General features: G+C 41.8%; 1 protein-coding gene across 1 annotated transcript; it reads right to left on the bottom strand.

Annotated features, from left to right (window-relative positions):
* Window positions 1–1,669: 1,669 nt before the first annotated feature.
* LOC140992136 (NLR family CARD domain-containing protein 3-like) lies at window positions 1,670–23,190 on the bottom strand. The gene is made up of 8 exons (XM_073462401.1): window positions 23,081–23,190; window positions 22,619–22,910; window positions 17,617–17,685; window positions 14,458–16,252; window positions 14,197–14,370; window positions 9,782–9,955; window positions 2,548–2,594; window positions 1,670–2,421 (listed from the first exon to the last, which is right to left on the bottom strand). The coding sequence occupies exons 1-8, from the start codon at window positions 23,123–23,125 to the stop codon at window positions 1,877–1,879; spliced, it is 3,141 nt and encodes a 1,046-aa protein (XP_073318502.1). The 5' UTR covers window positions 23,126–23,190; the 3' UTR covers window positions 1,670–1,876.
* Window positions 23,191–24,300: the final 1,110 nt, after the last annotated feature.

The following is a 24,300-nucleotide window of genomic DNA, read 5'->3' on the forward strand; positions in this document are numbered from 1 at the left end:
GCCGAATGATGTCACACGCTGTTTGGCCATTACATTTTTATATCCAATAAATCTGAGACTTTTTCAGGTGTATCCAGTCATTTTTCACACTGAATGGCAAAACAGATTTGTGTTAATGTGACGTTTCCAGCAGCATTTGTTGCGCAGCCTTTTAACCATTAACAGAGAATCTGATGAGGTTGAACACATAAACTTTGTGTTGATACTCATAAAATTAAATCACATTTTACATTTTTCATAAGGTATTTTTCATTTGGTGTTACTGAATTTGCATTAAAATGTTTGGATGGAAACAAAGTTATTGTGGAGACCAAAACAGTGTGATGAGCGTCCCACAGTAATGGCAGTGCCATCAATGATCCATCTCAACACGTTTTAAGTGACAGTAACTACATTTCCATTATGATGATGGTCTGTAATAAATAAACAAGTTGTTAAAGGAGCTTTATACAAAATCAATTCACTGCTAGTTGTCTAAGTTCTGCCCTGAAATCAAACCAAGATCAATATTCTGTTTAAAAAGTGTTATATTTTATTTGCAATATTTGCAGAGTTGTTGGCTCCACAAGCAGCTTTGGCACCGACTCCTGGATCTCAAGCTGGTCCCTGTAATGGACGACTGTGCCCCCCTGTGGACAGTCAGCCTGGACCAGGACCAGAACCAGAATCTGTTCTTCACCTGAAACCTGTTGATTCACCATCGCTCCCATCTGAGCCTCCCCCATCCTCCCTCTCCTCTCAGCCTCCTCCCCCATCCTCCCTCTACTCTCAGCCTCCTCCATTCCTGAGAAATTCTGCTCTGCACCTAGCTAACAGTGCATCTGCTCTGAACCTAGCTAACAGAAATGCTACTCTACACCTAGCTAACAGAAATGCTACTCTACACCTAGCTAACAGTGCCTCTGCTCTACGCCTAGCTAACAGTGCCTCTGCTCTGCACCTAGCTAACAGTGCCTCTGCTCTACACCTAGCTAACAGTGTCTCTACTAAACACCTAGCTAACAGAAATGCTACTCTACACCTAGCTAACAGAAATGCTACTCTACACCTAGCTAACAGTGCCTCTGCTCTACACCTAGCTAACAGAAATGCTACTCTACACCTAGCTAACAGTGCCTCTGATCTACACCTAGCTAACAGTGTCGCTGCCCCACACCTAGCTAACAGAAATGCTACTCTACACCTAGCTAACAGTGCCTCTGCTCTACACCTAGCTAACAGAAATGCTACTCTACACCTAGCTAACAGAAATGCTACTCTACACCTAGCTAACAGTGTCTCTACTTTATACATAGTGTAGGTGGTTATCTTTTGTTCCTTTCAGCCCCTTTTTGTTTGTTCCTGGGTTTCTTTTGGGAATAATTTGAACGATGTAATAAAAGCTGTGAGTGAACTATGAACCTTGTGTCTGGTGTCCTTCATATGTTGCCTCCTCCAGCCCCTTCTGAGCCTCAGCTCTGACTTTTATGAACGGAGGCCGTAACACTCGCACAGAAACATTATGAAAGCAGCTAATTCAACATCCTGCTGCACGACTGCTGACTCAGACCAGAAGGAGACGCACGTTACGCCTGTTTTAAAGTCTTTACAGCGGCTGCCTGTTAAAGTCCTTCTGTGAGTCACCAGCTTCATGCTGACGACTGTCAAATACAACAAGTGCAGAACAAAGTGAAGTGATGTCTCAGTTTTAATGTGCAGAACAGAATCATTGATGACGAGGAAACCATCAATCTTTACAATCAGTTTGAATCATTTTGTACAAAGTTCACTGAGGAATTTATTACAAGAAGCTGAAAGATTGATGTGACTGTGATCCTGTACAGACTCAACTGTTCAGCACTGACAATGTTTCTGTGACAGGAGGAGACTCTGCAGACTAAACACCACACAGACACACTGAGGAACCAGGACTGGACCAGAAGAGCCCAAATCCAGGATAAAGAGGTTCAGTGAATGTGGTGCTGAAGGTGTGGAGGTGGATCAGTGAGTCAGAGGAGACTCTGTAGAAGGACAGAGTGCCAGCAGGACAGTCCACATACACTGCTGCTCTACGAGAGGAGGAGGAGGAGGAGGAGGAGATGTGTGTTTGTCTGTTATTGTGACAGACAGAGTAACGACCATTAAAGCACCACAGACTCCAGGACTGATCATTATATCCAAACACACAGTCTTCTCTGCCTCCTCTCCTGCTGATTCTTCTGTAACTCACTGATATAGAAACTCTTCCTCTCCACTCGACCTCCCAGTAACAGCGACCAGTCAGACCAGTTCTACACAGCAGCTGAGGATACAAGGTCTCAAACCTCTCTGGATGATCAGGATATGACTGATCCTCCTCCACATGTGTCATCTTCCTGTTGTTGTCAGACAGTTTGATGTCTCTGCTGACTGTGTTTGTGTCGACTGTGAGCTCACAGGAATCTGATGGAGAGAAAAAGACACAACACAGCTGCAGTTATTAATGTATCATCAGTGTGGTGATGACATCACAGATGTGACTGAGTGATGTCACAGTGTGAGGCTGAATCAAAGTAAAAACACACTCACACTTCCTCAGACCTGGTGTCAACCATCGGACTCCAGCAGGCTCCACCCTGAAAGGAGGAGGGGGGTCAGAGCAGCACATCCTCTTTCAGCATGCAAACATGGACATGACATGACTCATACACAGAAACACAACATGTCCATCAGGCTGCTTCTCCCTGTTTCCCTGAACCTCTTCACCTCTGCCACTCTCCTCACACACTGAGAGTGAGCCACAGGATGTTGGTGTGTGTGAAAGAGGACGACAACATGTGAGGACACACACAAACCTCTGTTTGGATTTATGACTTCATCTTTATGTTATTGGATGTTGCTGCTGTTTCCTGTGGGCTACCTGACGCTTGCTGTCTGATCCAATGTCAGCTTGTGCTTATGTTTGTATATTACAGGACTTTTGGATTTGGATGTCAGAACTTTTGAGGTCAGATTCCTGTTTGAAGCTTCCAGGGCTTTTCTGAATCTCACCTGCACAGTCTGCTTTTTGTTCTCGCTGTGTTTCTGCTGCTTTGTTTCACTGTGCAAAGAAACAAATACAGTTTATACGTAATAAATCATCAGGAAACGTTGGACGTTGGTTCCCGACCTCTGCCACAAAACCAAGAGACAGAGACTCCCAGACTGTTTCCCTCCAGAAGCTCACAAGTGTCACTGAAGCTGTTTGTGGTAGAAACAGCATCATTTCATGTGTTCATGTTCATGTTACTATAGTTTGGTGCTGGATTGACATCTGATGGATGTTACAGCAGTAATAGTTACTGTGAGGAGACTTCATGTCATGTTTGATGCCATTAAAAGCACAACAAATGACAGAACATGTCTCTTGGTCTGAAATCTGCTGTGGTAAACATGATGTGTCCAGATGTGACAGAGGAACATCTGACTATGAAGCCAGGAATCGGTCTTTCTGTCTGTCTGTCTGTGGTCCACATGTCTCCAGAACCGTTCATCCAGTCTACTTTATACTTGGCAGGTTTGTTGCTGAGGACTCGCAGAAGTGCAGCGTTGACTTTGAATTCAATGTTAGAAGTTTTTAGGGCTGCGACAACTGACCCATTAAATCCATTATAAAAACAGCTGCCGACCAGTTTCAGGGTGGATTAGCTGGTTGACGTTGCGATGCAGGCGCTGTGGCACGGAGCGAGCTGCTTCACTTCATAGTCAAAGACGGTCGAGCCGAAGATACGTCAGGAAAACACAGTCAGTGCAGCAGTTCTGGTCTCCTGCGGTGGGGAGCAGTAAGCCAGCCAATGGCGCCTCGCGTAGCTCAGGTGATGAAACAGGAAGCTACTCGGAGTCGCGCCGTCTCCTTTCTGAATGGGCTCCGTTAGCGTTTGCAATATAGCGGAGGCCACGGAGGCAACGGGAACTACAAACGCTACAGAAGAGAAAAGTGTCCGAGCCAAGTCATCAAAAGTGGCAGCACTTTATATTAAAGTGTTCAAAGAAAACAGCTACAAGATGTGCAGAGCTGCTCTCACATGGCCCGGTAGCACCACATCACTGAGCAGCTGAAGAGAAAGCACGTCGGAGCCACTACGGGTGAAGGAGACTCGGCACGGTAACTTAGGAAACCTTTCAAACCCAGAACCTGTCTACACTGATCCGTAGTGTCCGTCCCTTTAGTCACTGATTGTTCAGTGTTTTAATGAGCAGCAGTGTTTGTTTGTTGGACAGGCTGACTGACAAAAGTTTGGACAGGATGAACTTTTGGAGCTGATGAACTTCATCCATTAGTAAACCTGTTGTTCCTGCAAACACAAGATTAGAGCCCGGCTACATCACAGCTTTCAATTTAAAAAGCAGCGTTTAAGACAGAAACACCTTCCACCTGTGCTCTCAGGTCTGTGATGGATCAGTGTCGCCCCCTGCTGGGTAATTAGCTGCAGTACGCTCAGAGACACTGGAGGACATAAGAGGAGTTTTTACAATATTTCATGTCATAGTAAGAGATCGTCTGAAGTCAAGTCTTTATTTCTGCACAATAGAAACTTGAGCATATCTGTTCTGTTCAAATATATATTACATGTCCTTTTTATTCTCTGTGCACGGCTCAGGCTGCATTCACAATGTCCAGTTATTGTTTTATTTCATTTTCTAAATTCAAAACTGTCTTTATTGGCACCATGTAACACAAACATGTGGCCAAAGCAAGCGCACAAACATTGAGAAGATAAAGAAGAAGAACATTCTGGTGTAAAGACGAGTACAGTAGATCAAAACACAACAGAGACAGAACTATAACCAAAGCTGACAATAACAGCACAACACTAAATAATAAGTGTCGTCACATATAACATGAACAACTCTCAGCTGACTGTCACTCACTGTCCCTCAGTTTGTGGCAGCAGAACATAGACTGCTGCTGGATCACAGCTCTTTGGGTTCTCCCCTAGTAGGACTGTTCATGTTTCTTCATCTACTGGCTCAACAAACCCTTTGTAATCTATTACATGTTGAACATGTGTTTCTCTAATGTGTTGATACTTTTCACATGTTGTGAGGAAGTGCTGCTCTGTTGTTGTTGTGTTTTATTGTACAGGCCTGATCTGTATTTGCCCTTTACATCAGCACATATTACCTCAAACAACAAGGCAGTTACTGAGTTCACTGAGCTTCAGGTGAATTGTGCTACTCTGCATACTGATATTATATAATATTGTGTCTCTCACTTCACAAAGAAACAAGTCAACATGGCGACTACGTTGTGAGGAAGGAGGCCCCATGACACCACAGCCAGCAGCTGCTCTGACTGATGCTATCCTCAGTATGCTGCTAACACACATGAGGCCACTATCAATGGTGGAGGATGAAGGAGTGCTGTGTGCACTTTAGAAAACAAACTATATTTTACTTTTGCATTCTTCATGTAACAAACATTTTAGAGGTGTGAATCTTCACCGGCCTCACGATTCGATTACGATTCAGCTGTCGACGATTCTCGATGCATCTCAGTGTTCGTCATCCTCGATGATCTGTATCACTGCACACGGCTACTTTTCATCATTTAAATCCCCCTTTTATTCTGAAAGTCCTTCCAATAATCAGACTACAGCAGGCTACAAAATAAAAGCTGCATCTTTTCAGTAATCAAACAAAACATGTCTCCATCTGCAGCGTCTTTCACGTGTGTCTGCAATAATATAGTTTTCACATGGCAGCTTTAAGATGAAACATCTACTGACTCTGCTGCACACACCTCTCTCAGAGTTGGACAGCAGAGTTGACAGCACCTCCTCAGATCTCGGCTGATCAGCTGGGCTGCTGTAACAGTGATTATTTATGGCTGCAGACGTTAGCTTCAGCTGAAAATGGCCGACGTGATTAGTGATTGTTGTGAGGCAGAAGTCTCGTCCAGTTCCTGCTTCACAGCAAGTTCATAAAATCTGACGTGTCCCGAGATGTCCGTTTAAAAAAACACTCTTTTTAATCCCTCTCAGATGATCTCTGCCTCCCCCCAACATCCCTCCTACATCAGTAACGTCAGTCAGAAATCCTCCCACAGTTCAAAACATGGGAGCAACGTCACAACGTAACTTTATTGTTCAGCTGAGGCCGAACAATCAACAATCAACATGAGCTGCAGACTCTGGATTCTGCTCTGTCTCTGCATCGTGATGCATCTTATAATGGAGACATTTCCACACCTCTAATACATTTATGTTGCTTTTACAGTCTGAAGTTGTTTGAAAGTGAACTGAACAAGACTAAAGAGGAAAATGTGACGGCAATGTTTTATTTTTTAATAAAATGCTGGAAATGTAAAATAAATCAGCTTTTGTCTTTTCATGTGATTAATGGGTTATGAAAATAGTTGTTAGCTGCAGCCCTATAATTAGTGACAACAAACACTACTCTGTGTTGTGTTGGTAGGAGTGAGTCTCTCTGGTATGTGACAGAGCTACGAGCACGTTGCTGCAGTCACAGTAAAGTGCACGCTGTTATTACTGTAGTCGGCCATAAAGTGTGTGGATGGACTCAGTAACTGAAACCATGTGCGTTGTTTGCTGCCACACGAGAGAAATTAAAAGTCCATCATGCAACGTTGTCACGCCATCTTCCTTCATTTAACACTTCCTATGAATCCTTCACAATAAAGGTCCTGCATTATGTCGTTATTTGAAAGCTTTTATTGTGAAGCAGCAAAATGAGGAAACATTGGATTTCCACCAGCAGAACCTGAACACGACTCCAGAACAGCTGAAAGTGAAGTTCAGTCAGCAGCTACGAGCCAGGCTGAAGTACATTACAACAGCATTAAACCAGAGGTCCACCAGCTACTGTAGAGAGCTGCAGCTCTGCACAGGTCACATATCATGTTAATCAATGGAGCAGATGATTGATCACTGAATGTTTTCTTTTCTTTTGTCTTTTGATTTTGCTGACGGTGCAAAACACTGAAGCTTTCCTGCCCCTGCAGGCTGTTATAATGAGAACTACCCAAAACAGCCCAAACTCAGCTGGAGCAGCAGTTTCCTCATGACAGGAGCCAAGACGGCACCACTGACCCATCTTAAATTAATCTATGCACTGCTGTTGTTCTGGTGATGTGACGGGAATGTTCCACCTCGTGTCATCTAACGTTGTTATTGGACTGTTTTATATCTTCTGTTCACTTTAAATTGATGCCACAGACAGTTGTTACAGTCTGTAAATGGTTTCACACTGAGGCACAGATACACTTGTCAGTGATGATCTAGAATGCAGTTACTCCAGTGCTGATAAAGATCCATGTCAGAACCATTTTAAGTTCAAAGTCAAGCACTTTGGCAGAAACACTGTTTCTCCAGTTCAGGGAAAGAGTTTCTATGACATTCAGTGATTAAATTCATTTATGTGTCACAGAAATCTTTTGAATTTGAGGTTCAGTATTTTCTGATCAGACATCTGACACAGAGGGTCTATTGTTATTATTAATATCATAATGTAGGGTTCTCTAAAAATGGGTAAAAACATTCATTTTTATTTTACTGTGTTTCTGAAATCTTAGTGATAGCAAAAACATGCCGTCTTTCCCTTTTATACTGCTTCTTGAACACAGAGTAGAATAGGACTCAATTTCCCAGAATCCTCTGTTTTTTCTGGTCGTACAAGAGTCGTGTTTAAGTTAATACTGTTTTATATTAACTCTGTAATTCATGTCTTATAGTGTTTAAAAATATTCTATGGTTTTTAAATTGATAAAGGTTAAGTTTTTTTTTCTGTTTAATACAAACTATTGTTTTTTCGCGGGAGGAAGTATCCCAGAGTTCCCCGGGACACAGGAGAGCTGGCTGTGTTTTTCCTCGGCAGAGAGAGAAAAAGTCAATGTTTGGAGACTTGAACTTAATGTTGGCCCAGATATTGGACTGCCCAGAGAGACTTAATCGTGCAGAGTATTCTTTTTCACGTATCTCAGTCGACTGTGTTTAGTGTGGACGACGGTGAAGTTTTCTTTTCTCGAGCCACGACTGCGTGGTCTCCTCCATTAGCTCCTACATTAGCTCTGTTAGCATTTAGCTCGGTGGCAAAGAACCAGTCTGCTGCGCAACACGGACTTGAGGACGTTTCCAGTCGACATTCGTGAGGGTCGAGAGGACGGAGAGGACGGAGCGGACAGCGGACGAGGTGACGCAGATAACGAAGACGTGTCGGACGGTAGCCTGGGCTACGGGAGTCGTCACGGGGCTGTCTGGATATCGCTCTGCTACCTGGCTGGCTAACGCCATTTTGCATCTACGACAGGAGGTTGCGTGAGTACTTGACATTGGAAACGAGAAACGAGTGCAGGATAGCGGCACGGGACTGTGTTAAAGCAGACTGTGAACTGTCCCGGTTTCTAAGTTTAACTTTTCATGACTGGATAACAATTTTCATGTGCACCAACGCTACGAATGGGCCCCAACGGTTAGGAAAATTATCCAAGCGCTTGGGTTAGACTTTTCATGGTACCATTATCATTTATTTTATTTCTATGTGAACTGTGAAAATACTCTGGTACAGGTGTGGGTACTATTACTGTGTTTTGAGAACACGAAAGCACTCTCTTCTGATTTTTCTGATATTTCTATTCATTCAGGTGATTGATATTATATGTTGCACATTCAATAGGTGTGAATACAGTTAAAATATTAGGAACACATCTAATTATTTCATAAGTGAATGGTTGATTAAAGGAGAACCACAATTTGATTTAGTTTACAAATAAGCTAAAAACTTCATAGGGTTATTTTCATTAAAAAGGTTGAGTTTGAGCTCAAATTGAAACATTTCATTTAATTGATGTGAGAGAACAATAAGGGTTAAAAGCGTACTCTTTTGAGTAAAAATTATATCTACATACACATTTCTTATATTGGTGTGTTGAAGAAAACTTTAACTGTTCTATTGATCTAAAAGGGTAAGAGGGTGAGCATTTTGATGCTTTAGGTAATAACGGTCTTGATTTAAAGCATACAAGCATTTTGTTTATTTTCTATCTACTATCCATTTCTGACGCATTTCTACTTTAAAGGTATTATTCCAAAGATCTAGAAGGGTTTAAAGCTAATAAATGTTTGTGTTTTACCTTTACATATTGTGGTTTAACATTCTTTTAGTGTAAACTGTATTTACATGAGTTCTGAGGGCTTACAGGATTTTGCTAGAACATAGCATAGTAAGTTTTCAGTGGAGGCACCGCGTTAGTTACATGATATTGTCCCTTTTTCTTTTTCCACTCAAGTGATAAAGTCCCTTGCTTAATTCAGTAGAGAAGAACCACAGCAAATTCACCATCTTTAGCTGAGCACCTAGGACCTGTTTATTCTTATTGGGTGTGACCTCAGTGTAGAATTATAAACACTAAGGAAAAAGGGGTTACAATAACACAGCAGTGACGTGGTGGAAATTAGATTTAATGTTAATGTTTTGATAACCCTCTGCAATCAGTGTGGAGTGTGAAGTAGTTTGGATGACGGTTCATCAAGCAGCAAAACCAGAGGCCAACAAATCAAACAGGCACATTTTGAACAGGCACTAAACTAGTCTGAAAAAAGAGGTGTAACTTTAGTGTTTGTGCCAAGACTCTCCTGGTCGCTGATCTTCATCTCTACACTTGTAACTCTTGGCTTCGTGCCGTGCTGTCTTTTCTCCTGAACTGAACTGAACTGAACAACTGGAGGTGGAGTAAACGAAGCAGACCTCCCGACACTGAACCATCTACAGTCGAGATACAGAGTCTCACACTGACTGTCTGTGGCTGCAGCAGGACTCTTCATACCTGAGAGTCTCCAGTCTCCAGCCTGGATCCTCAAGTCGAGCAGACAGCAGCTTCACTCCTGAGTCTCCTGGATGATTGTAGCTCAGGTCCAGCTCTCTCAGATGGGAGGGGTTGGAGTCCAGAGCTGAGGCCAGCGAAGTACAGCCTTCCTCTGTGATCAGACAGCCTGACAGCCTGCAGACACACAAAACAACACACATCACAGATCAGCTGAGGGTCCTGATGATTCAGTGCACATCTGTGTTTAAGGGCAAATATTTGGTCATGAACCAACATATTGTACAGATTAAAATGATGACCTGATGATGGAGGATCAACAAAGTAATTACAGTTCATCCTGAGGGGAGTATGAATGTTTGAACCAAACCTCATGACAATCCATCCAATTAGGCCTGTCACGATAACAAATTTTGCTGGACGATAAATTGTCCTAGAAATTATTTCAATAAACGATAATATTGTCGCTTTGAGACCATTTTTCAACTAATATAATGATAATGGCAAAATAATGCAAGTACACCCTTTCAAAGATCAATAAACCTTTATCTCTAAAGAATATTTAATATTGGAATGTGACATTTTAAATATCCAAAATAAATAAAGATGGAGGTTGTGGCCAAAGCAATTGAGCCATGGCCAGCCACGGTTCCTTATTGCAGTAACAATGTTAGCACTATTGTCTGTAGTGATGTGGAGGCGTGACGGTACACGTGATGATGATGACGTATGTGTTTTTTTTCAAGGTGTTTCCCTGTTAATCTAAACCTGTACCAGCTGTCTGTTTATAATTATATGGATGCTGTTATAATGTGTTGTAATTGAGATCCTGACCCACCAAACATCCTGGAAAGTGACAAAGTTACGTTTTTCTATAATTTACATCATTACATAATTGCCATCAGTAAACTGGATGCTGTCTGACTATTTCACTTGCGGGGTTCATGAAGTTCACTGAGTCTTGTCGGGAGGGCTGACCGTCACCATGACAACAGTAACTGACCGTCACCATGACAACAGTAACTGACCGTCGCAGTGATTTTTTTCACCGCGACAAACACTTGGTGAGTTAAAGTTTTTTGCCGGGGACAGACGCTGATTTTCGGCCAGAAATGTGACGAAGAGTCGGTCGGACCGACAGGCTGACAGACACTTATCCACGAATAACTGCGGTATTTTTTTCCTCATATAAGTTGCCAAAGACACGACCAGTTACTACGTTACTGTTGTTTGGTCCTGTAACGTTGCTTTGTGGGACATTTATCTTTATTTTGTTGAGTGAAGGATCTGTACAGCTCTGATACCTCCGGAGGCGCAGCGAAATTTCACCCCTCGCCACATCTGAAACTTTCACACAAAGGCGGATGCGGAGAATTGGCGCAGGATCAAACGGCAGTGTGAATGGGGCTAGTGACTGACACGAGGAAAACAAACAAGCATGCAAATGGAAATTATCGAGGCCGGCAAAATTATCAAGCTCATTTTAATTTATCGTACGATTAATTGATTTATTGATTATCGTGACAGGCCTACATCCAATGGTTGTTGAGATATGTAAGTCGGGACTAAAGTAGAATAAACTAACAGACCCACATTTTATATACATGAATATACATATATATATATTAAAAGGCATTTTTCTTCTCGCCACTGTGTCAAGTGATTGTTCATAGGAGAAATGTTGGGTCTCTTAAATAAATTGAATAATATTAAGAGTATGATCAAGACCGGCTCCAATTGTAAAGTTACATGAAATAATGAAATAAAATAATGAATCCTGACCTGAGAGTTTCAGTTTGACTGCAACCGTGTAGAAGCACTTTGGATTTCATGAGAGAGCAAACAAGACGACTGACAAGACCTAGGCGATTTGCAAGATTTGCAAAGCAAAAATTAAGTACCTCAGCAACACCACAAACATGAGGCAGCCCCTTGTACGCTTTCATCCCGAAACGTAGAAGGCTTCTCCGGTCGTGCCCGCCACACAGAGGACCATCCTGGAGACTGTCTCCAAACTTCCCAAGAACTCGGAGAAGGCGAAGAGCATTACAAAAGCAATAGCTACTTTCATCGCGACGGATTTACGCCCGTATTCAGTAGTAAATGTAGTGTCTGAGTGTTTCTTATACCTTCTGAGCTCTGAGTGACAGGACAGGATCAAATGCTTTCATTTAAGTATATTTGGGAAGGAGACAATGTAGAGGTTTCATGTTCAGGATAGCAACACATTAGTTCTGTAGTGTGCGTCAGAGAATAGTTAAAGGAAGAGGCCCACACCAAAGACTGAGGGATTCAGAGGTTCAATGTATACATTTCCATCTAAGGATAGGAAGAGGCTCAGGGTTGACTTAATGTACACATTTCCATTTAAGTATACAGAGACTAACATCAACATAGTCACGCACACACCTCCATGTACATGTTTTCCCTTGAGAGAGAGATGTTATGCAGACCCATCCTTTTCTAATAGGATAGAGGGGCCTCAGTTCCCCAAAAAGGTAAACAATTAGAGAAATAGGCGGGCCTGAGCGAATAGACTCTAAAAAGACACACACACCAGAGAACGGGGGTGATTTTGGTTGATCTCCTAAGACTGAGGGTCTGAGAGGAGTTCTGATAGAGCAGAAGGCAAAGTATTTTGGGCATCACTTTGCCGAGATTTGAGAATACCAGGGAGTGGCCACACTCTGGTTCGGACGCTGGCTTGAAATCTGTTTCAATAAAGATTGCTCTGTCTACTGCACCCAGCCTTGCCTCCGAAGAATCTTTATCAACATACTACACACCGACACCTTTCGAGGACGACAGCCCATACACCTCATAAACAACAAGGGGTTTCGGTTAGTGGTGTGCACCATGGAGCCGCGCTACAAACTCCCTCACCGAAAATACCTTGCAGAGAAAGAAATCCCCCACCTCTACGATGAAACCAAAGCAAACGTCCTGGAGTCCATGAAGAAGGCAGGGTAGCGCTTACATGTGATGCGTGGACCTCGGTTGCCACCAAATCCTTCGTTACTATAACAGCGCATTTTGTGCTCGAGTCAGACAAGAGCAAATGGAAGTTGGTGAGTCACGTTCTTCAAACCCGAGAGATGAGTGAGAGTCACACCGGGGCAAATGTTGCCGAGTGTGAGTGCCACTCTGCTCTACTGTGTTTGTGTTGTGTTCACCTCACTGTACTGAAGCTCCAGACTGAATAAGTTCAGTTGAATTATGCACTTTTGTTCAGAAGAATGCAATTTGTTCCCTTGAAATATGGCAGTTTTTTTGTTAAGTTATCCTATTCATATTCCAGACTGAATAAGTTTCCATTTTCCATTAAATAAATTTGATGGAAGTACATTTCTTGCTTACTTGAATTAATGAACTTATTAAATCCAGGGCTTGACTGTTTTCAGTGTTTTCCGCCAATAGAGGGGGCCCCCCTGCAAGTGGAGCTTTCCCTGGTCAAAGTTAAGTAGGTCAAAGTGCATATGTTTGCATAGTCATAAAATAAAATATTTTGTGTCTTTGAAAAATACAAGTCAAATGTTCAAAAAACCTTGTTATTTACTTAATGAGTGTAGTTTTAGAGGAACTGAGTTAATTGATGGGCTATTTATTTACAGGGTAGCCACACATGAAGACAAAATCAATCTTGTATGGAAAAAAGCATAAAAAATCACAATAATCGAATTGAATCATGAGGTACTGTGTGTACGGTGTTGGATGACACGCAGCAAAGGACCAGAGGTCGAACTTGAAACCTGGGCCGCTGCAGTGAGGACAAAGCCTCTGTACATGGGACACATGCTCTACCAACTGAGCTAAAAATGAGCACCCCAGGGGGTCCCACTTTTTAAAAATGATAAACACTGCGACCCAATTCACAATAGGCCTAATCAACTTGAAAAGAGCAGAGCTGTGCAAAAATTAACACTCCAAACTATTTATCCACATCCACTTATATTGTGCTGAATACACCAGCCATTTCAAAGAGATACTTTATTAAATAACTACTGTGTTCACCAAAAACATATATGTTACAAATACATTATGAATGAGATCATCTCAATGCAGTTTTCAAAGAGAGACAGAGTGGTCAGGTTTCCTGAAGCTATGAGTTGTAATGTCACATAAACTATGCTGGAATGTGGTTCAATGCTTCTTAGTGTCTAAATATTTTGGCACATGATCACTGTAAGTCCTACAAGCAAGTGGGTGTTTTAAGCTGTGAATCAGTGAAATGATGAACTCAGTCAGGATGTGTGTCTCAGTGTGACGCTGTCCATCTCACTGAGATGGAGCAGAGATGGACTGATAGACGGACAGATGGAACATGTCACTTCATAGGGTTTCTTGACCTGCTGCTTTCTGTGGTTGTGGTTTATAGAAATACATAAATGATTTCACAACAAACAGTAACATGATCTGACCTCAAACTTTCCAGATTGCAGTGTGGACTCTCCAGTCCAGCTGACAGCTGCTTCATTCCTGAATCCTGCAGGTTGTTGTTACTCAGGTCCAGCTCTCTCAGACTAGAGGACTGGGAGCTGAGAACTGAGGACAGAGCTGCACAGCTTCTCTTTGAGAGGTTACAGCCACTCAGTCTGGATAAAGAATAATGATCAGAACAAGAACATTATTTCTATTTGGGTCAATAACAGCACATTTACTGCATTCTGAAAAAAACTTACAGAGCTTTGTTGGAGGCTTTGACCACTGGCAGCAGCCTCAGAAGAGCCTCCTCTGAAGCAGAGTATTTCTTCAGGTCAAACACGTCCAGATCTTCTTCTGATGACAGTAAGATGAAGACCAGAGCTGACCACTGAGCAGGAGACAGTTTATCTGTGGAGAGACTTCCTGATCTCAGGTACTGTTGGATCTCCTCCACAAGAGAACGATCGTTCAGTTCATTCAGACAGTGGAACAGATTGATGCTTCTCTCTGGAGACAGATTCTCACTGATCTTCTTCTTGATGTAACTGACTGTTTCCTGATTGGTCTGTGAGATACTTCCTGTCTGTGTCTGCAGACCTCGGAGGAGATTCTGATTGGTCTGCAGTGAAAGACCCAGGAGGAAGCGGAGGAACAAGTCCAGGTGTCCATTTGGACTCTTTAAGGCCTCGTCCACAGCACTCTGGTAGAAACGTGTTGATTTGCCTCTGACCACTTTAGACCACCAGGATGCTGATTGCTCTTCTTCTGACATCAGATTGACTCCAGAGTTGATGAACGTCAGATGGACATGAAGAGCAGCCAGAAACTCCTGAACACTCAGATGGACGAAGCAGAACACCTTGTCCTGGTACAGTCCACTCTCCTCTTTAAAGATCTGTGTGAACACTCCTGAGTACTTTGAAGCTGCTCTGATATCGATGCCACACTCTGTCAGGTCTGATTCATAGAAGATCAGGTTGCCGCTCTGCAGCTGCTCAAAAGCCAGTTTTCCCAGAGACTCAATCATCTTCCTGCTCTCTGGAGTCCAGTGTGGATCCGTCTCAGCTCCTCCATCATACTTGACGTTCTTCACTTTGGACTGAACCACCAGGAAGTGGATGTACATCTCAGTCAGTGTCTTGGGCAGCTCTCCTCCCTCTCTGGTCTTCAACACATCCTCCAGAACTGTAGCAGTGATCCAGCAGAAGACTGGGATGTGGCACATGATGTGGAGGCTTCGTGATGTCTTGATGTGGGAGATGATTCTGCTGGCCTGCTCCTCATCTCTGAATCTCTTCCTGAAGTACTCCTCCTTCTGTGGGTCAGTGAACCCTCTGACCTCTGTCACCATGTCAACACACCCAGGAGGGATCTGATTGGCTGCTGCAGGTCGTGTGGTTATCCAGAGGTGAGCAGAGGGAAGCAGTTTCCCCCTGATGAGGTTTGTCAGCAGCACATCCACTGAGGTGGACTCTGTAGCATCAGTCAGGATCTCAGTGTTGTGGAAGTCCAGAGGAAGTCGACACTCATCCAGACCGTCAAAGATGAAAACGACCTGGAACTCTTCAAACCTGCAGATTTCTTTGGTTTCAGTGAAGAAGTGATGAACAAGCTCCACCAAGCTGAACTTTTTCTCTTTCAGCACATTCAGCTCTCTGAAAGTGAATGGAAATGTGAACTGTATGTCCTGGTTGGCTTTGTCTTCAGCCCAGTCCAGAGTGAACTTCTGTGTTAAGACTGTTTTCCCGATGCCAGCGACTCCCTTTGTCATCACTGTTCTGATTGGTTCGTCTCTTCCAGGTGAGGCTTCAAAGATGTCTTCTTGTCTGACTGTTGTTTCTGGTCTGTCTGGTTTCCTGGATGCTGCTTCAATCTGTCTGACCTCATGTTCATCATTGACCTCTGCAGTCCCTCCCTCTGTGATGTAGAGCTCTGTGTAGATCTGATTCAGAAGGGTTGGGTTTCCTGCTTTAGCGATCCCCTCAAACACACACTGGAACTTCTTCTGAAGGTTAGATTTAAGTTTACGCTGACAAACTGCAGAATGACTTCCTGAATAAACACACAACAAAGATCATCAGGGTCGGCAGTTTGTGTTATTATCTGAACAAACTTCTGACAGCAGAGAAGGCTGCTGCCTCTGATTCTACACATGCATGAAGTGCAGTTGCACGCTACCGGTAAGCTAGCTATGTCCTTTGGATATGTGCCAGAAAAAAGTGTCAGCTTAGCTGTCTGTCTTCTTTAATCCTGCCTGTCCAGACTCCAGCACTGCTTCTTCTCCTCAACTTTTCAAGTCTGCTGCTCATCCACAATCTCTGCCTCTCTACCTGGATCCAAGTTCTACTACCCCAAAATCTTTTTTTTTGGCCACTTTTAGTTTGTACATTTGGTTAATCCACAGCTAAACTGTATAGAATCTATGATGTCATCAGTCGTTATAACTTGACTTGTATGTTTGGGATCACAGAGTGGGGTAAACAAGGAGTTGGGTTGATGTTGAGATATGTTGGAACTCTGAACATCTTTACTCTTCTTACATTATTTGTTCATTCACTTAAAGGAGACACTACAGTTTATTGTATTGAATGTTTTCGGCCTGCAGATCCTTTAAATAACTGTAGCTCAGAGGTTTTTAAAGTCTCAGTCTGTGGGCCTCCCCTCACACAAAGCCTGGACACCCCTGCTCAGTTTGGCTTAATTCCTGGATGTCTATGACATCATCATGTTATTCAATTCAAGAGACATTCAACAATTGAGCAAAAATATCCTGTTATTATTTATGTTGTCTGACATAAATTCAAACATCACCAAATAGACAGCAAAGTGAGAAAACAGTAACCGATTCCCCCAAACGACTGTAACTCTGAACTCTCTTTAACCAAATCACACAGATTTATCATATTCTTTGTGAAGTCCTTTTCATAACTAAGACAATAACTACTGTCATATTTTTCACCCCCATTAACTGAGCCTCTCCTCAAACTGTTCAGAGCCTCCTTGAGAAGATCCACCTCTCACTTTCAAGCCTCTGCTGTAGCTCATATGATTGTCTCCTCTCGTCCGGTGATACAGATCCTACAAAATTTATAAAATCCGTCCTTCCTGTTTCTCGTCCCACTGTGTTCTCTACTATTAACTACTCTCTCAGTGCTGGTTCAATAACCGGCTATTCAGAAAAAGGCCAGTGTTCAGACACCTTTAAAGAAAAGTCTTGACCAGCCCTTTCACACAATTATAGACCAGTATCAAAGATAAACTTTTATTCAAAATCCTGGAAAAAAAATGTCACAGACCAAATCCTGGAGTTGGTTGATGAAGTTTTTCTATCTTTGCTTTCACTCAGTTATAATTGAGTCAAACTACACTTGGTCTTTCAGGGCTTCCATACAAACCAGAGAAGACAGCAGCTTTACCTTCAGTCTGAGAGGAGGACGCTCCTCTGTTCTCTGAAGCTCCTCCAGCATCTTTCACATCCACTGACACTGAGAGAGAAAGAGACATTGTGTGATATTGTTTCAGTTTAACTTCATATTTGTTTTTTAAATGTGCCTGTGTTACGTACTGTAGGTTACATAGTTTATTCTTGGATAGTTGATAAGTTAGAGTGTGATCTCCACCAATTCATCTTCACTTTTAGATCAAATTATTCTGGACTGTGGTTGTTAAAAAAGTCTGTGAATAAAATCGTTCAAACTATGAAATAATAAAGACTGAGATCAACTATAAAGACAAGTGAGCGCATCTGTAGCACAGAAACATTTCAAGTCCTATTGATAAATCACTGAAATGTGACGAATCATAAACATCTACTGCACTTTAACATTGAGTTCAGTTTACTGACATACAAATACTCCTCACAGTCGGTCAATAATTTGTAAGCATCACTCTGCTAATGATCTAATATAGTTCCCATGTTTGGTCTGTTCAGACAGTGAGTGCTGCACCCAGGAGCAGAGCTTCACAGCCAGCGAGCAATCTGCAGCCATAGTTTGTGTCTTTTCTATTTTTCCTGCATGCTGTGAGCGAATCTGGCCAGAAAACACATGATCATCTAATAGAGTTGTCTCTAGACTGTGAGATGGCTTCTAACAACTGAAGGTGGACATATTTTTAGTTGTTGAACATAGATTTGTTTGAAAAATCTACATTATGTCATGTTAAATAAACAAAATGTAAGATATTTAAAGAAGGAAAGACTCCTGATGTCCCTGCAAGAAAGCAGTGCTGTTGTTACTGCAGTCAAACAGCATCTCCAGCTCACATGCTGGGAGTCCTAAAATACAGTAATTATTAATGTTCTAGATGATCACAGTGATGTATTCTTGCTTGATTTTGTGCCATGAAGCATCTCATACTGGTTTAACTGCTCCTGAACAAACACACTGACATCACAACATCACATTGGTTATTTGAGGAATTCATAAAATACCACACTAGTTATAAGATCTGGTATTCTCTCTGGCCATTGAGTCGATTTAAAAATATTCCCGAGGAGAATAGAATATGTGAAATGTGTGAGCTAGATGAAGTATAAAGTGAGTCTCATTTCCTTTTATATTGTACAAAGTATGATGATTTGAGAGAGGTATTATTTCATGAAATCTGTGGACAAAACCCTGAAATATTTTGGTGCTCTGATGAGCAGAAGCTGGAGTGGTTGTTTAATTTCAATGTGTTTAAAACTGCTAGCTTCATTTCTCAAGCTTGGAAAAGAAGACAGGTAAATTTGTTTAATTAATTTTTGATGATTTCTCTTGAACCTTGTCTTCCTTTTCTTTTTTCTTTAGATAATGGTTTTGAACCCATGTTTGTTTTCTTACTTCTTTGATGTGCTGATGATGTGCTCTAGATCCGTTTTTTTTCTTGGTGTCTTATAAGCCCATGCGGGCTGGGCATACATGTATGACACAATAATAAAAGTAATTCATTCTGTAGGAACACATGTCCATCGCCTCTGCATTACATTGAGGCCCTGTTTTTCTTGTTAACTCTTTTCATCTGGATGAAGACTTCACAGGAAGGAGGCACCTTCCAGTCTGCCACCTTATCTCCTGGCAGAGAGGACAGTGTTTTCCTGGACCATAAAAGTCTTCAGATGAGGACACTTGTAATTAATTTACAACCTAAAAACTCCCATTTTTGAACTTTCTCTCCCCTCCAAACAGATAAATTCTTCCCTCACAGGTCAGTCTGAGTGAGCATGGAGTCACCTACTCTCTCCACATCAGGAGGGACCGGAGCCATCTGGTCATCAGAGACTGTGTTAATACTAATGTCTTTACATTTGCAAATTAAGTAACACGTCTGATGCCTCTCTCTCTCTCTCTCTCTCTCTCTCTCTCACCCTCTCTGTCTCTCTGACTTCTGATCCACAAACACACTCTCCAGAGTGGACACCAGACACCTTCTGACTTGTTGTTCTATGCTCTCACTCTGTCTTCTGTTATTTACGACACATCTGGTCTCACTATCTGTGGGACATTCCATTCAAATGGCCTCTGTATTCTTCCAGATTTCAGACCATTTCTAATTAACCATTAAGTCAGTATCTCACCCTCTTAATTCTAACAAATTAAGAAACAGTAAAAGAAGTTCATAAAACTGATCTTTTTCCCGTTTCTCTACGATTAAGATTGACTGAGATCAAGTTTTAATGTTTAATCTGTCCTGTGTTCGGTGGAACCACAGCACCTCCTGATGGTGAGTCCTGGTACAGTTGGACGAGCTGATATGTCTTTGTTTTAACAAGTATTAAGCTAGAACTAGGAGAAATATGCTTAAGTGATTTTAATCACGTCATAATCCTTTTCCTGATAGACAAAGTACATCTATTGAGCCATGGTGAGATTCTGTGAAAGGTGAAGTACTGTGTTGAAACGTTTAAAACTATGAGTTTCTGTGAATTTTCACACTTCCACTAAATCTGGTTAGACAAAAAGCTGGAAGCCCTGCCCCCCCAGAGACGCCTGCATTTGGGAGATAATAAAACGGAGAGATCGCTTCTCTCGAGTCAGTTTTTTCTTTTAGTTTTTAGTTTTGGTTTTTCTGGTTTTTTTTAAACTTATTTTTGAAGCTCTTTACCTTTGAAACGAGCTCCAAGACAGCGACCTCAGCAGAAGTGCTCACGCGTTGATTTTTCTCACTTTTATATTTTTCACAGTATTGACTAGCTTCTTTTATTAAGTTTGTACCAGAAAGAAGTTCTGTTTTAATTTGTTTTATACAGTTAAGTATCGTAACCCGCTTTTGAAGAAGTGAACTTAATTTAGATTACCTTGCATTAACTAACAACGGACGATCCGCCTGATCAACGTATCGTCCTCAGTTATTTTATTCAAGAAGTTAAATTCAGTTTACAAAGTCAGAGCCTGAGAACCACTCGAAGAAACGAAGAAGAACATCTTTATCACAATCATCATCAAGACACTGCAGCAACTTGCTGTGTCCGAGACCGTGCAAGCGGTTTCCAACGAAAGACAGACTCTTTGACAAGCCCCCAGTGTAAATGACCTTTAGTATGTGTATATATTTCTATAAATATGTTGTCTTATGCTTACTTATTCATTTTCTGAGCTTTCAGTCAAGGCCAGGTTATTATTTCTTTAATTATAGCAGACGTTAAGTTCGGGGCTTTTATTTTGAAAGCGTCTCGCTGAAAACGAAAGCTAAAAACATCCGGTCTTCATTGGCGGTGAAAAAGTGTGTCTGCCTAATGTAAGAATGAGAATAAGTTTCATGAGCACCTGGCTGATACAGGCACAAGGTTTGTTTTTATTACTTTTCATGTGGTGTTGACTGTCTAGCTGGGTTCTGGTGCTTTTGATAGTTCGATACTTTATGATGTGTTTTGGCTAGCGTGATTAGCATTATCTGACCGATCGTCTCGATCTATATTAAGGCAGACAGAGCCAGTTAATTCATTGGTCGCTCTGTTAATGCAACAAGACGTATTGTGTGTGTTTCATGTAATCTTTGAGAAGGTTAAAACTGCATATTTGATTGAAAGTGAACGGTTAAAAATGTTAATTTCATGTTAAATAGCATCATATATATATAGCACTCTATTGGAGGTTGTCTATAGGTTAAAATGGGTTAAAATGTGATTTTCCATGATTGTTATTGTAATTGTAGCAGTTAACAGAATCATAATTTCATTGAGTAAATCTTGTAAGGCTATGATAAGTTTATTGTTTATTATTATTATAAGGAAAAGTAACTATATTTTTGTTTTGTCCTTTTCATAGCTCTTACGGTGTGTTCATAATTGAATACGGTCTACAAAATAAAACAATATGAATCATCAGTTAAATAGTACGACCATCATTCAGCCGGGGATGCTACACCCAGCGCTCGCTAGTGGTACCATCCCGCTGGGCACTGAGCCAAGATCTGCACTGGATCGGTACGGGACCAGCTGCCCTCTTCCTAAGACAGCGGACCGAGGTGCCCAACCGACTGATACCGGACGAGCTGACCCTCGGCCATTGGACCGGGACTGCCAGCTAGAGCCGCAAATCACCCGAGGGAATCCGCCGCCGCGGACTCCGCAGCTCTGCTGAGAAAGTAGGCTCTCCATCACTCACAACAGCTGGATTCACACATGTTACATGAGATGGTGTCTGTGGCTCTGATTCTGATCTTTTAGCTTAAGAGAAATTCGGTTAGGGTCTCGTTAGTATTAAAATTACTCCCGTAATCTTTAAATGCTTCAACCTAACTCGTGATCTCACCATCAGCCCATATTCCACTAATAACCCATGACTTAGTTATTCCATATTTCCTGTAACTTGTTGTTATTCATTTAAATTGCCATTTCATTTATTTAACCTGAATTATTTAGTCAATAAACATATTTAACCGTATGTCGTTGTCTGTGCAGGTTTGTTTTTAATGTGGAGAACCGATGGATCTGTGTAGAATTCACTACTTCATTTATGAGATTGAATAAATTGATCTGAAATTGATTAGAACTGATACAAGTTAAACTTGTCCAGTCGAATTTGATTAATTACCTCTGGATTATTCAAATAGACAAAACAACGGAGGTGGTGCCCCATTAACGAGTGTTTTATTAATCGCCAGTGATTAATAAATTACATTTATTATTAGTGTATCTCCTACAATTCAATTCATATAAAACCATCCACATTAGTCAGTGACAGAAGAGTCTTAAACCAAAGAGTCACATAAAGAGAATAAATCAGGGAGCTCCATCATGTCTCTGTCCTCTTAATAAAGAACAATGATTGATAACTTCAACCTTTTCTCATAAAAACAAGTTGTGGCCTTTAATTTTATTCTCTGGTGAATTCAATGAGCTTCCCTACTGAGACTCTGCTCCTTCAAGTATTGTGTCACCAGTTTCCACCGGCTGTCTTTTCTCTGAAAATACAAAAAAATATTAAACTGACTGACCTTCTGATCCTGAGCGGCTGTCTGACAGGTTCTGCAGCAGGTCAATCCTGGGTATCTCCTGTAAAACCTGCTTGGTCACCTCCACAGCTCCATGAAGTTCATAGTTGTTCACCATCAGGTCCACTGTTGTCAACCTGTCTGCATTCTCCAGTTTGAACACTTTGATGGATTTGTAGTTGTAGTTTTTCATGATGTCGGGCTGCTGCAGATACCATTTGAGCTTCTTAAATTCATCTTCTGTTAAATCTTCCAGAGTATTCAAGAGGTCCACTTTCTTCAGAGTGGCTCCCTGCTAATAAAAGGCAGTATTATCAACCTGAAGGAAAACTGTGACACAAATATATCACAGCAGCAACAGGAGTTCTGATTGGCCGACACAGCAGTAGAGTCTGACCAGTCAGAGCTCCTGCTGCTGCTCCGTGGGCTGGACTTCATGTAACTCTGAAGTGGTGCTCTGCTTACACGTCCTTCTGTCCCCAGATGTGAAGAGCTGACCATCTGTTCCATGTCCCATCAGCTTCTGTTCCCCAGCTGTTACTTCTTGAAATGAAGCTGTCGTCTCATGACACCAAACACTGTGCAAGAAAGATGAAAACATGAAAACACAACTTTAAGATCAACACAGATAAAAGTGAATAAAACAAAAGTTCTTAGATGTTAACCAATAAAGCGTCCAATGTTCCACGACACGAGTCAGTTCTGTGCTGAAAAACATCTTCCTCAACGATCCTACAACGACGCTGCATTCTGACTATTTAAGTTGCGTTGGGCCCCAGAAATGATGCAACACGTCTTCCCCTCGTGTGAATGCAGGTGTAATTGTTTAAAGCTTTGATGGCAGGTTGTGCTTCGTCCTCTCATCTCATCAGGATCCTTCTGGTCACCAGAAGAGGAAAAAGCACCGTGACACTGAGCAGTAAACATTAGTTCATGTTCCAGCCTGCAGCTTCTGTCTCGTCAGTCTATCCTGCTAAGCCGGACACCGCAGCTCCTGATCCGTCTGTTCTGCACTGCAACTTTATTCTTCCACATTTTGGAGGCAAATATTTTACTTTTTACTCAACTGCATCTGTTTGATACCTTTAGTTACATTACAGATTACATGCTGCATCAGAGCCGAGACTGAAAACTGGTTTTCCTGCGTTTCACAACTGACGACAAGTTAACAAACCTTCATCTGAACAAACAGGTCGACTTGGTTTGTTGGCACCAGTTCAGTTTTGACTTTTTTCTCGACTCAAAGACTCAAAAACAACACTGTTGAACTTCACTTGTTTCTTGGATTTTCACGAGAAAAGAAAATACAAGTAAAAACTAGTATTAAACTGATGGACCTTGTAAATTATGATTATTGATCACATTTCAGTGGACAGTGACAGAAAGAGGCGACACTTCCTGTTGGAGGAGTGTTCACAGCTCTGACAGCTCATTTAGTGACACACTTACATTTTTATTCTTTCATTACAAAATAAAAGCTTTCATCTGCTCCCCGTCCTCTGAATGCTGCTTCCTGCTGTCTCCACACCAACTACTGACGAACAACTAACTCCACCTCTGCTCTTCCTGCACCGTTCTCCTCTCAACATGGAGGATGATGTTTGTAATGGCGGCTGTTTGAACTCACAGCTGTGAGTTTGTAGAAATGAACAATGGAGCGACAGATTGTTGCTGTTTCTAGTGTC

This window comes from Pagrus major, chromosome 24 (genome assembly GCF_040436345.1).
Source record: "Pagrus major chromosome 24, Pma_NU_1.0".
Classification (NCBI taxonomy): Eukaryota; Metazoa; Chordata; class Actinopteri; order Spariformes; family Sparidae; genus Pagrus; species Pagrus major.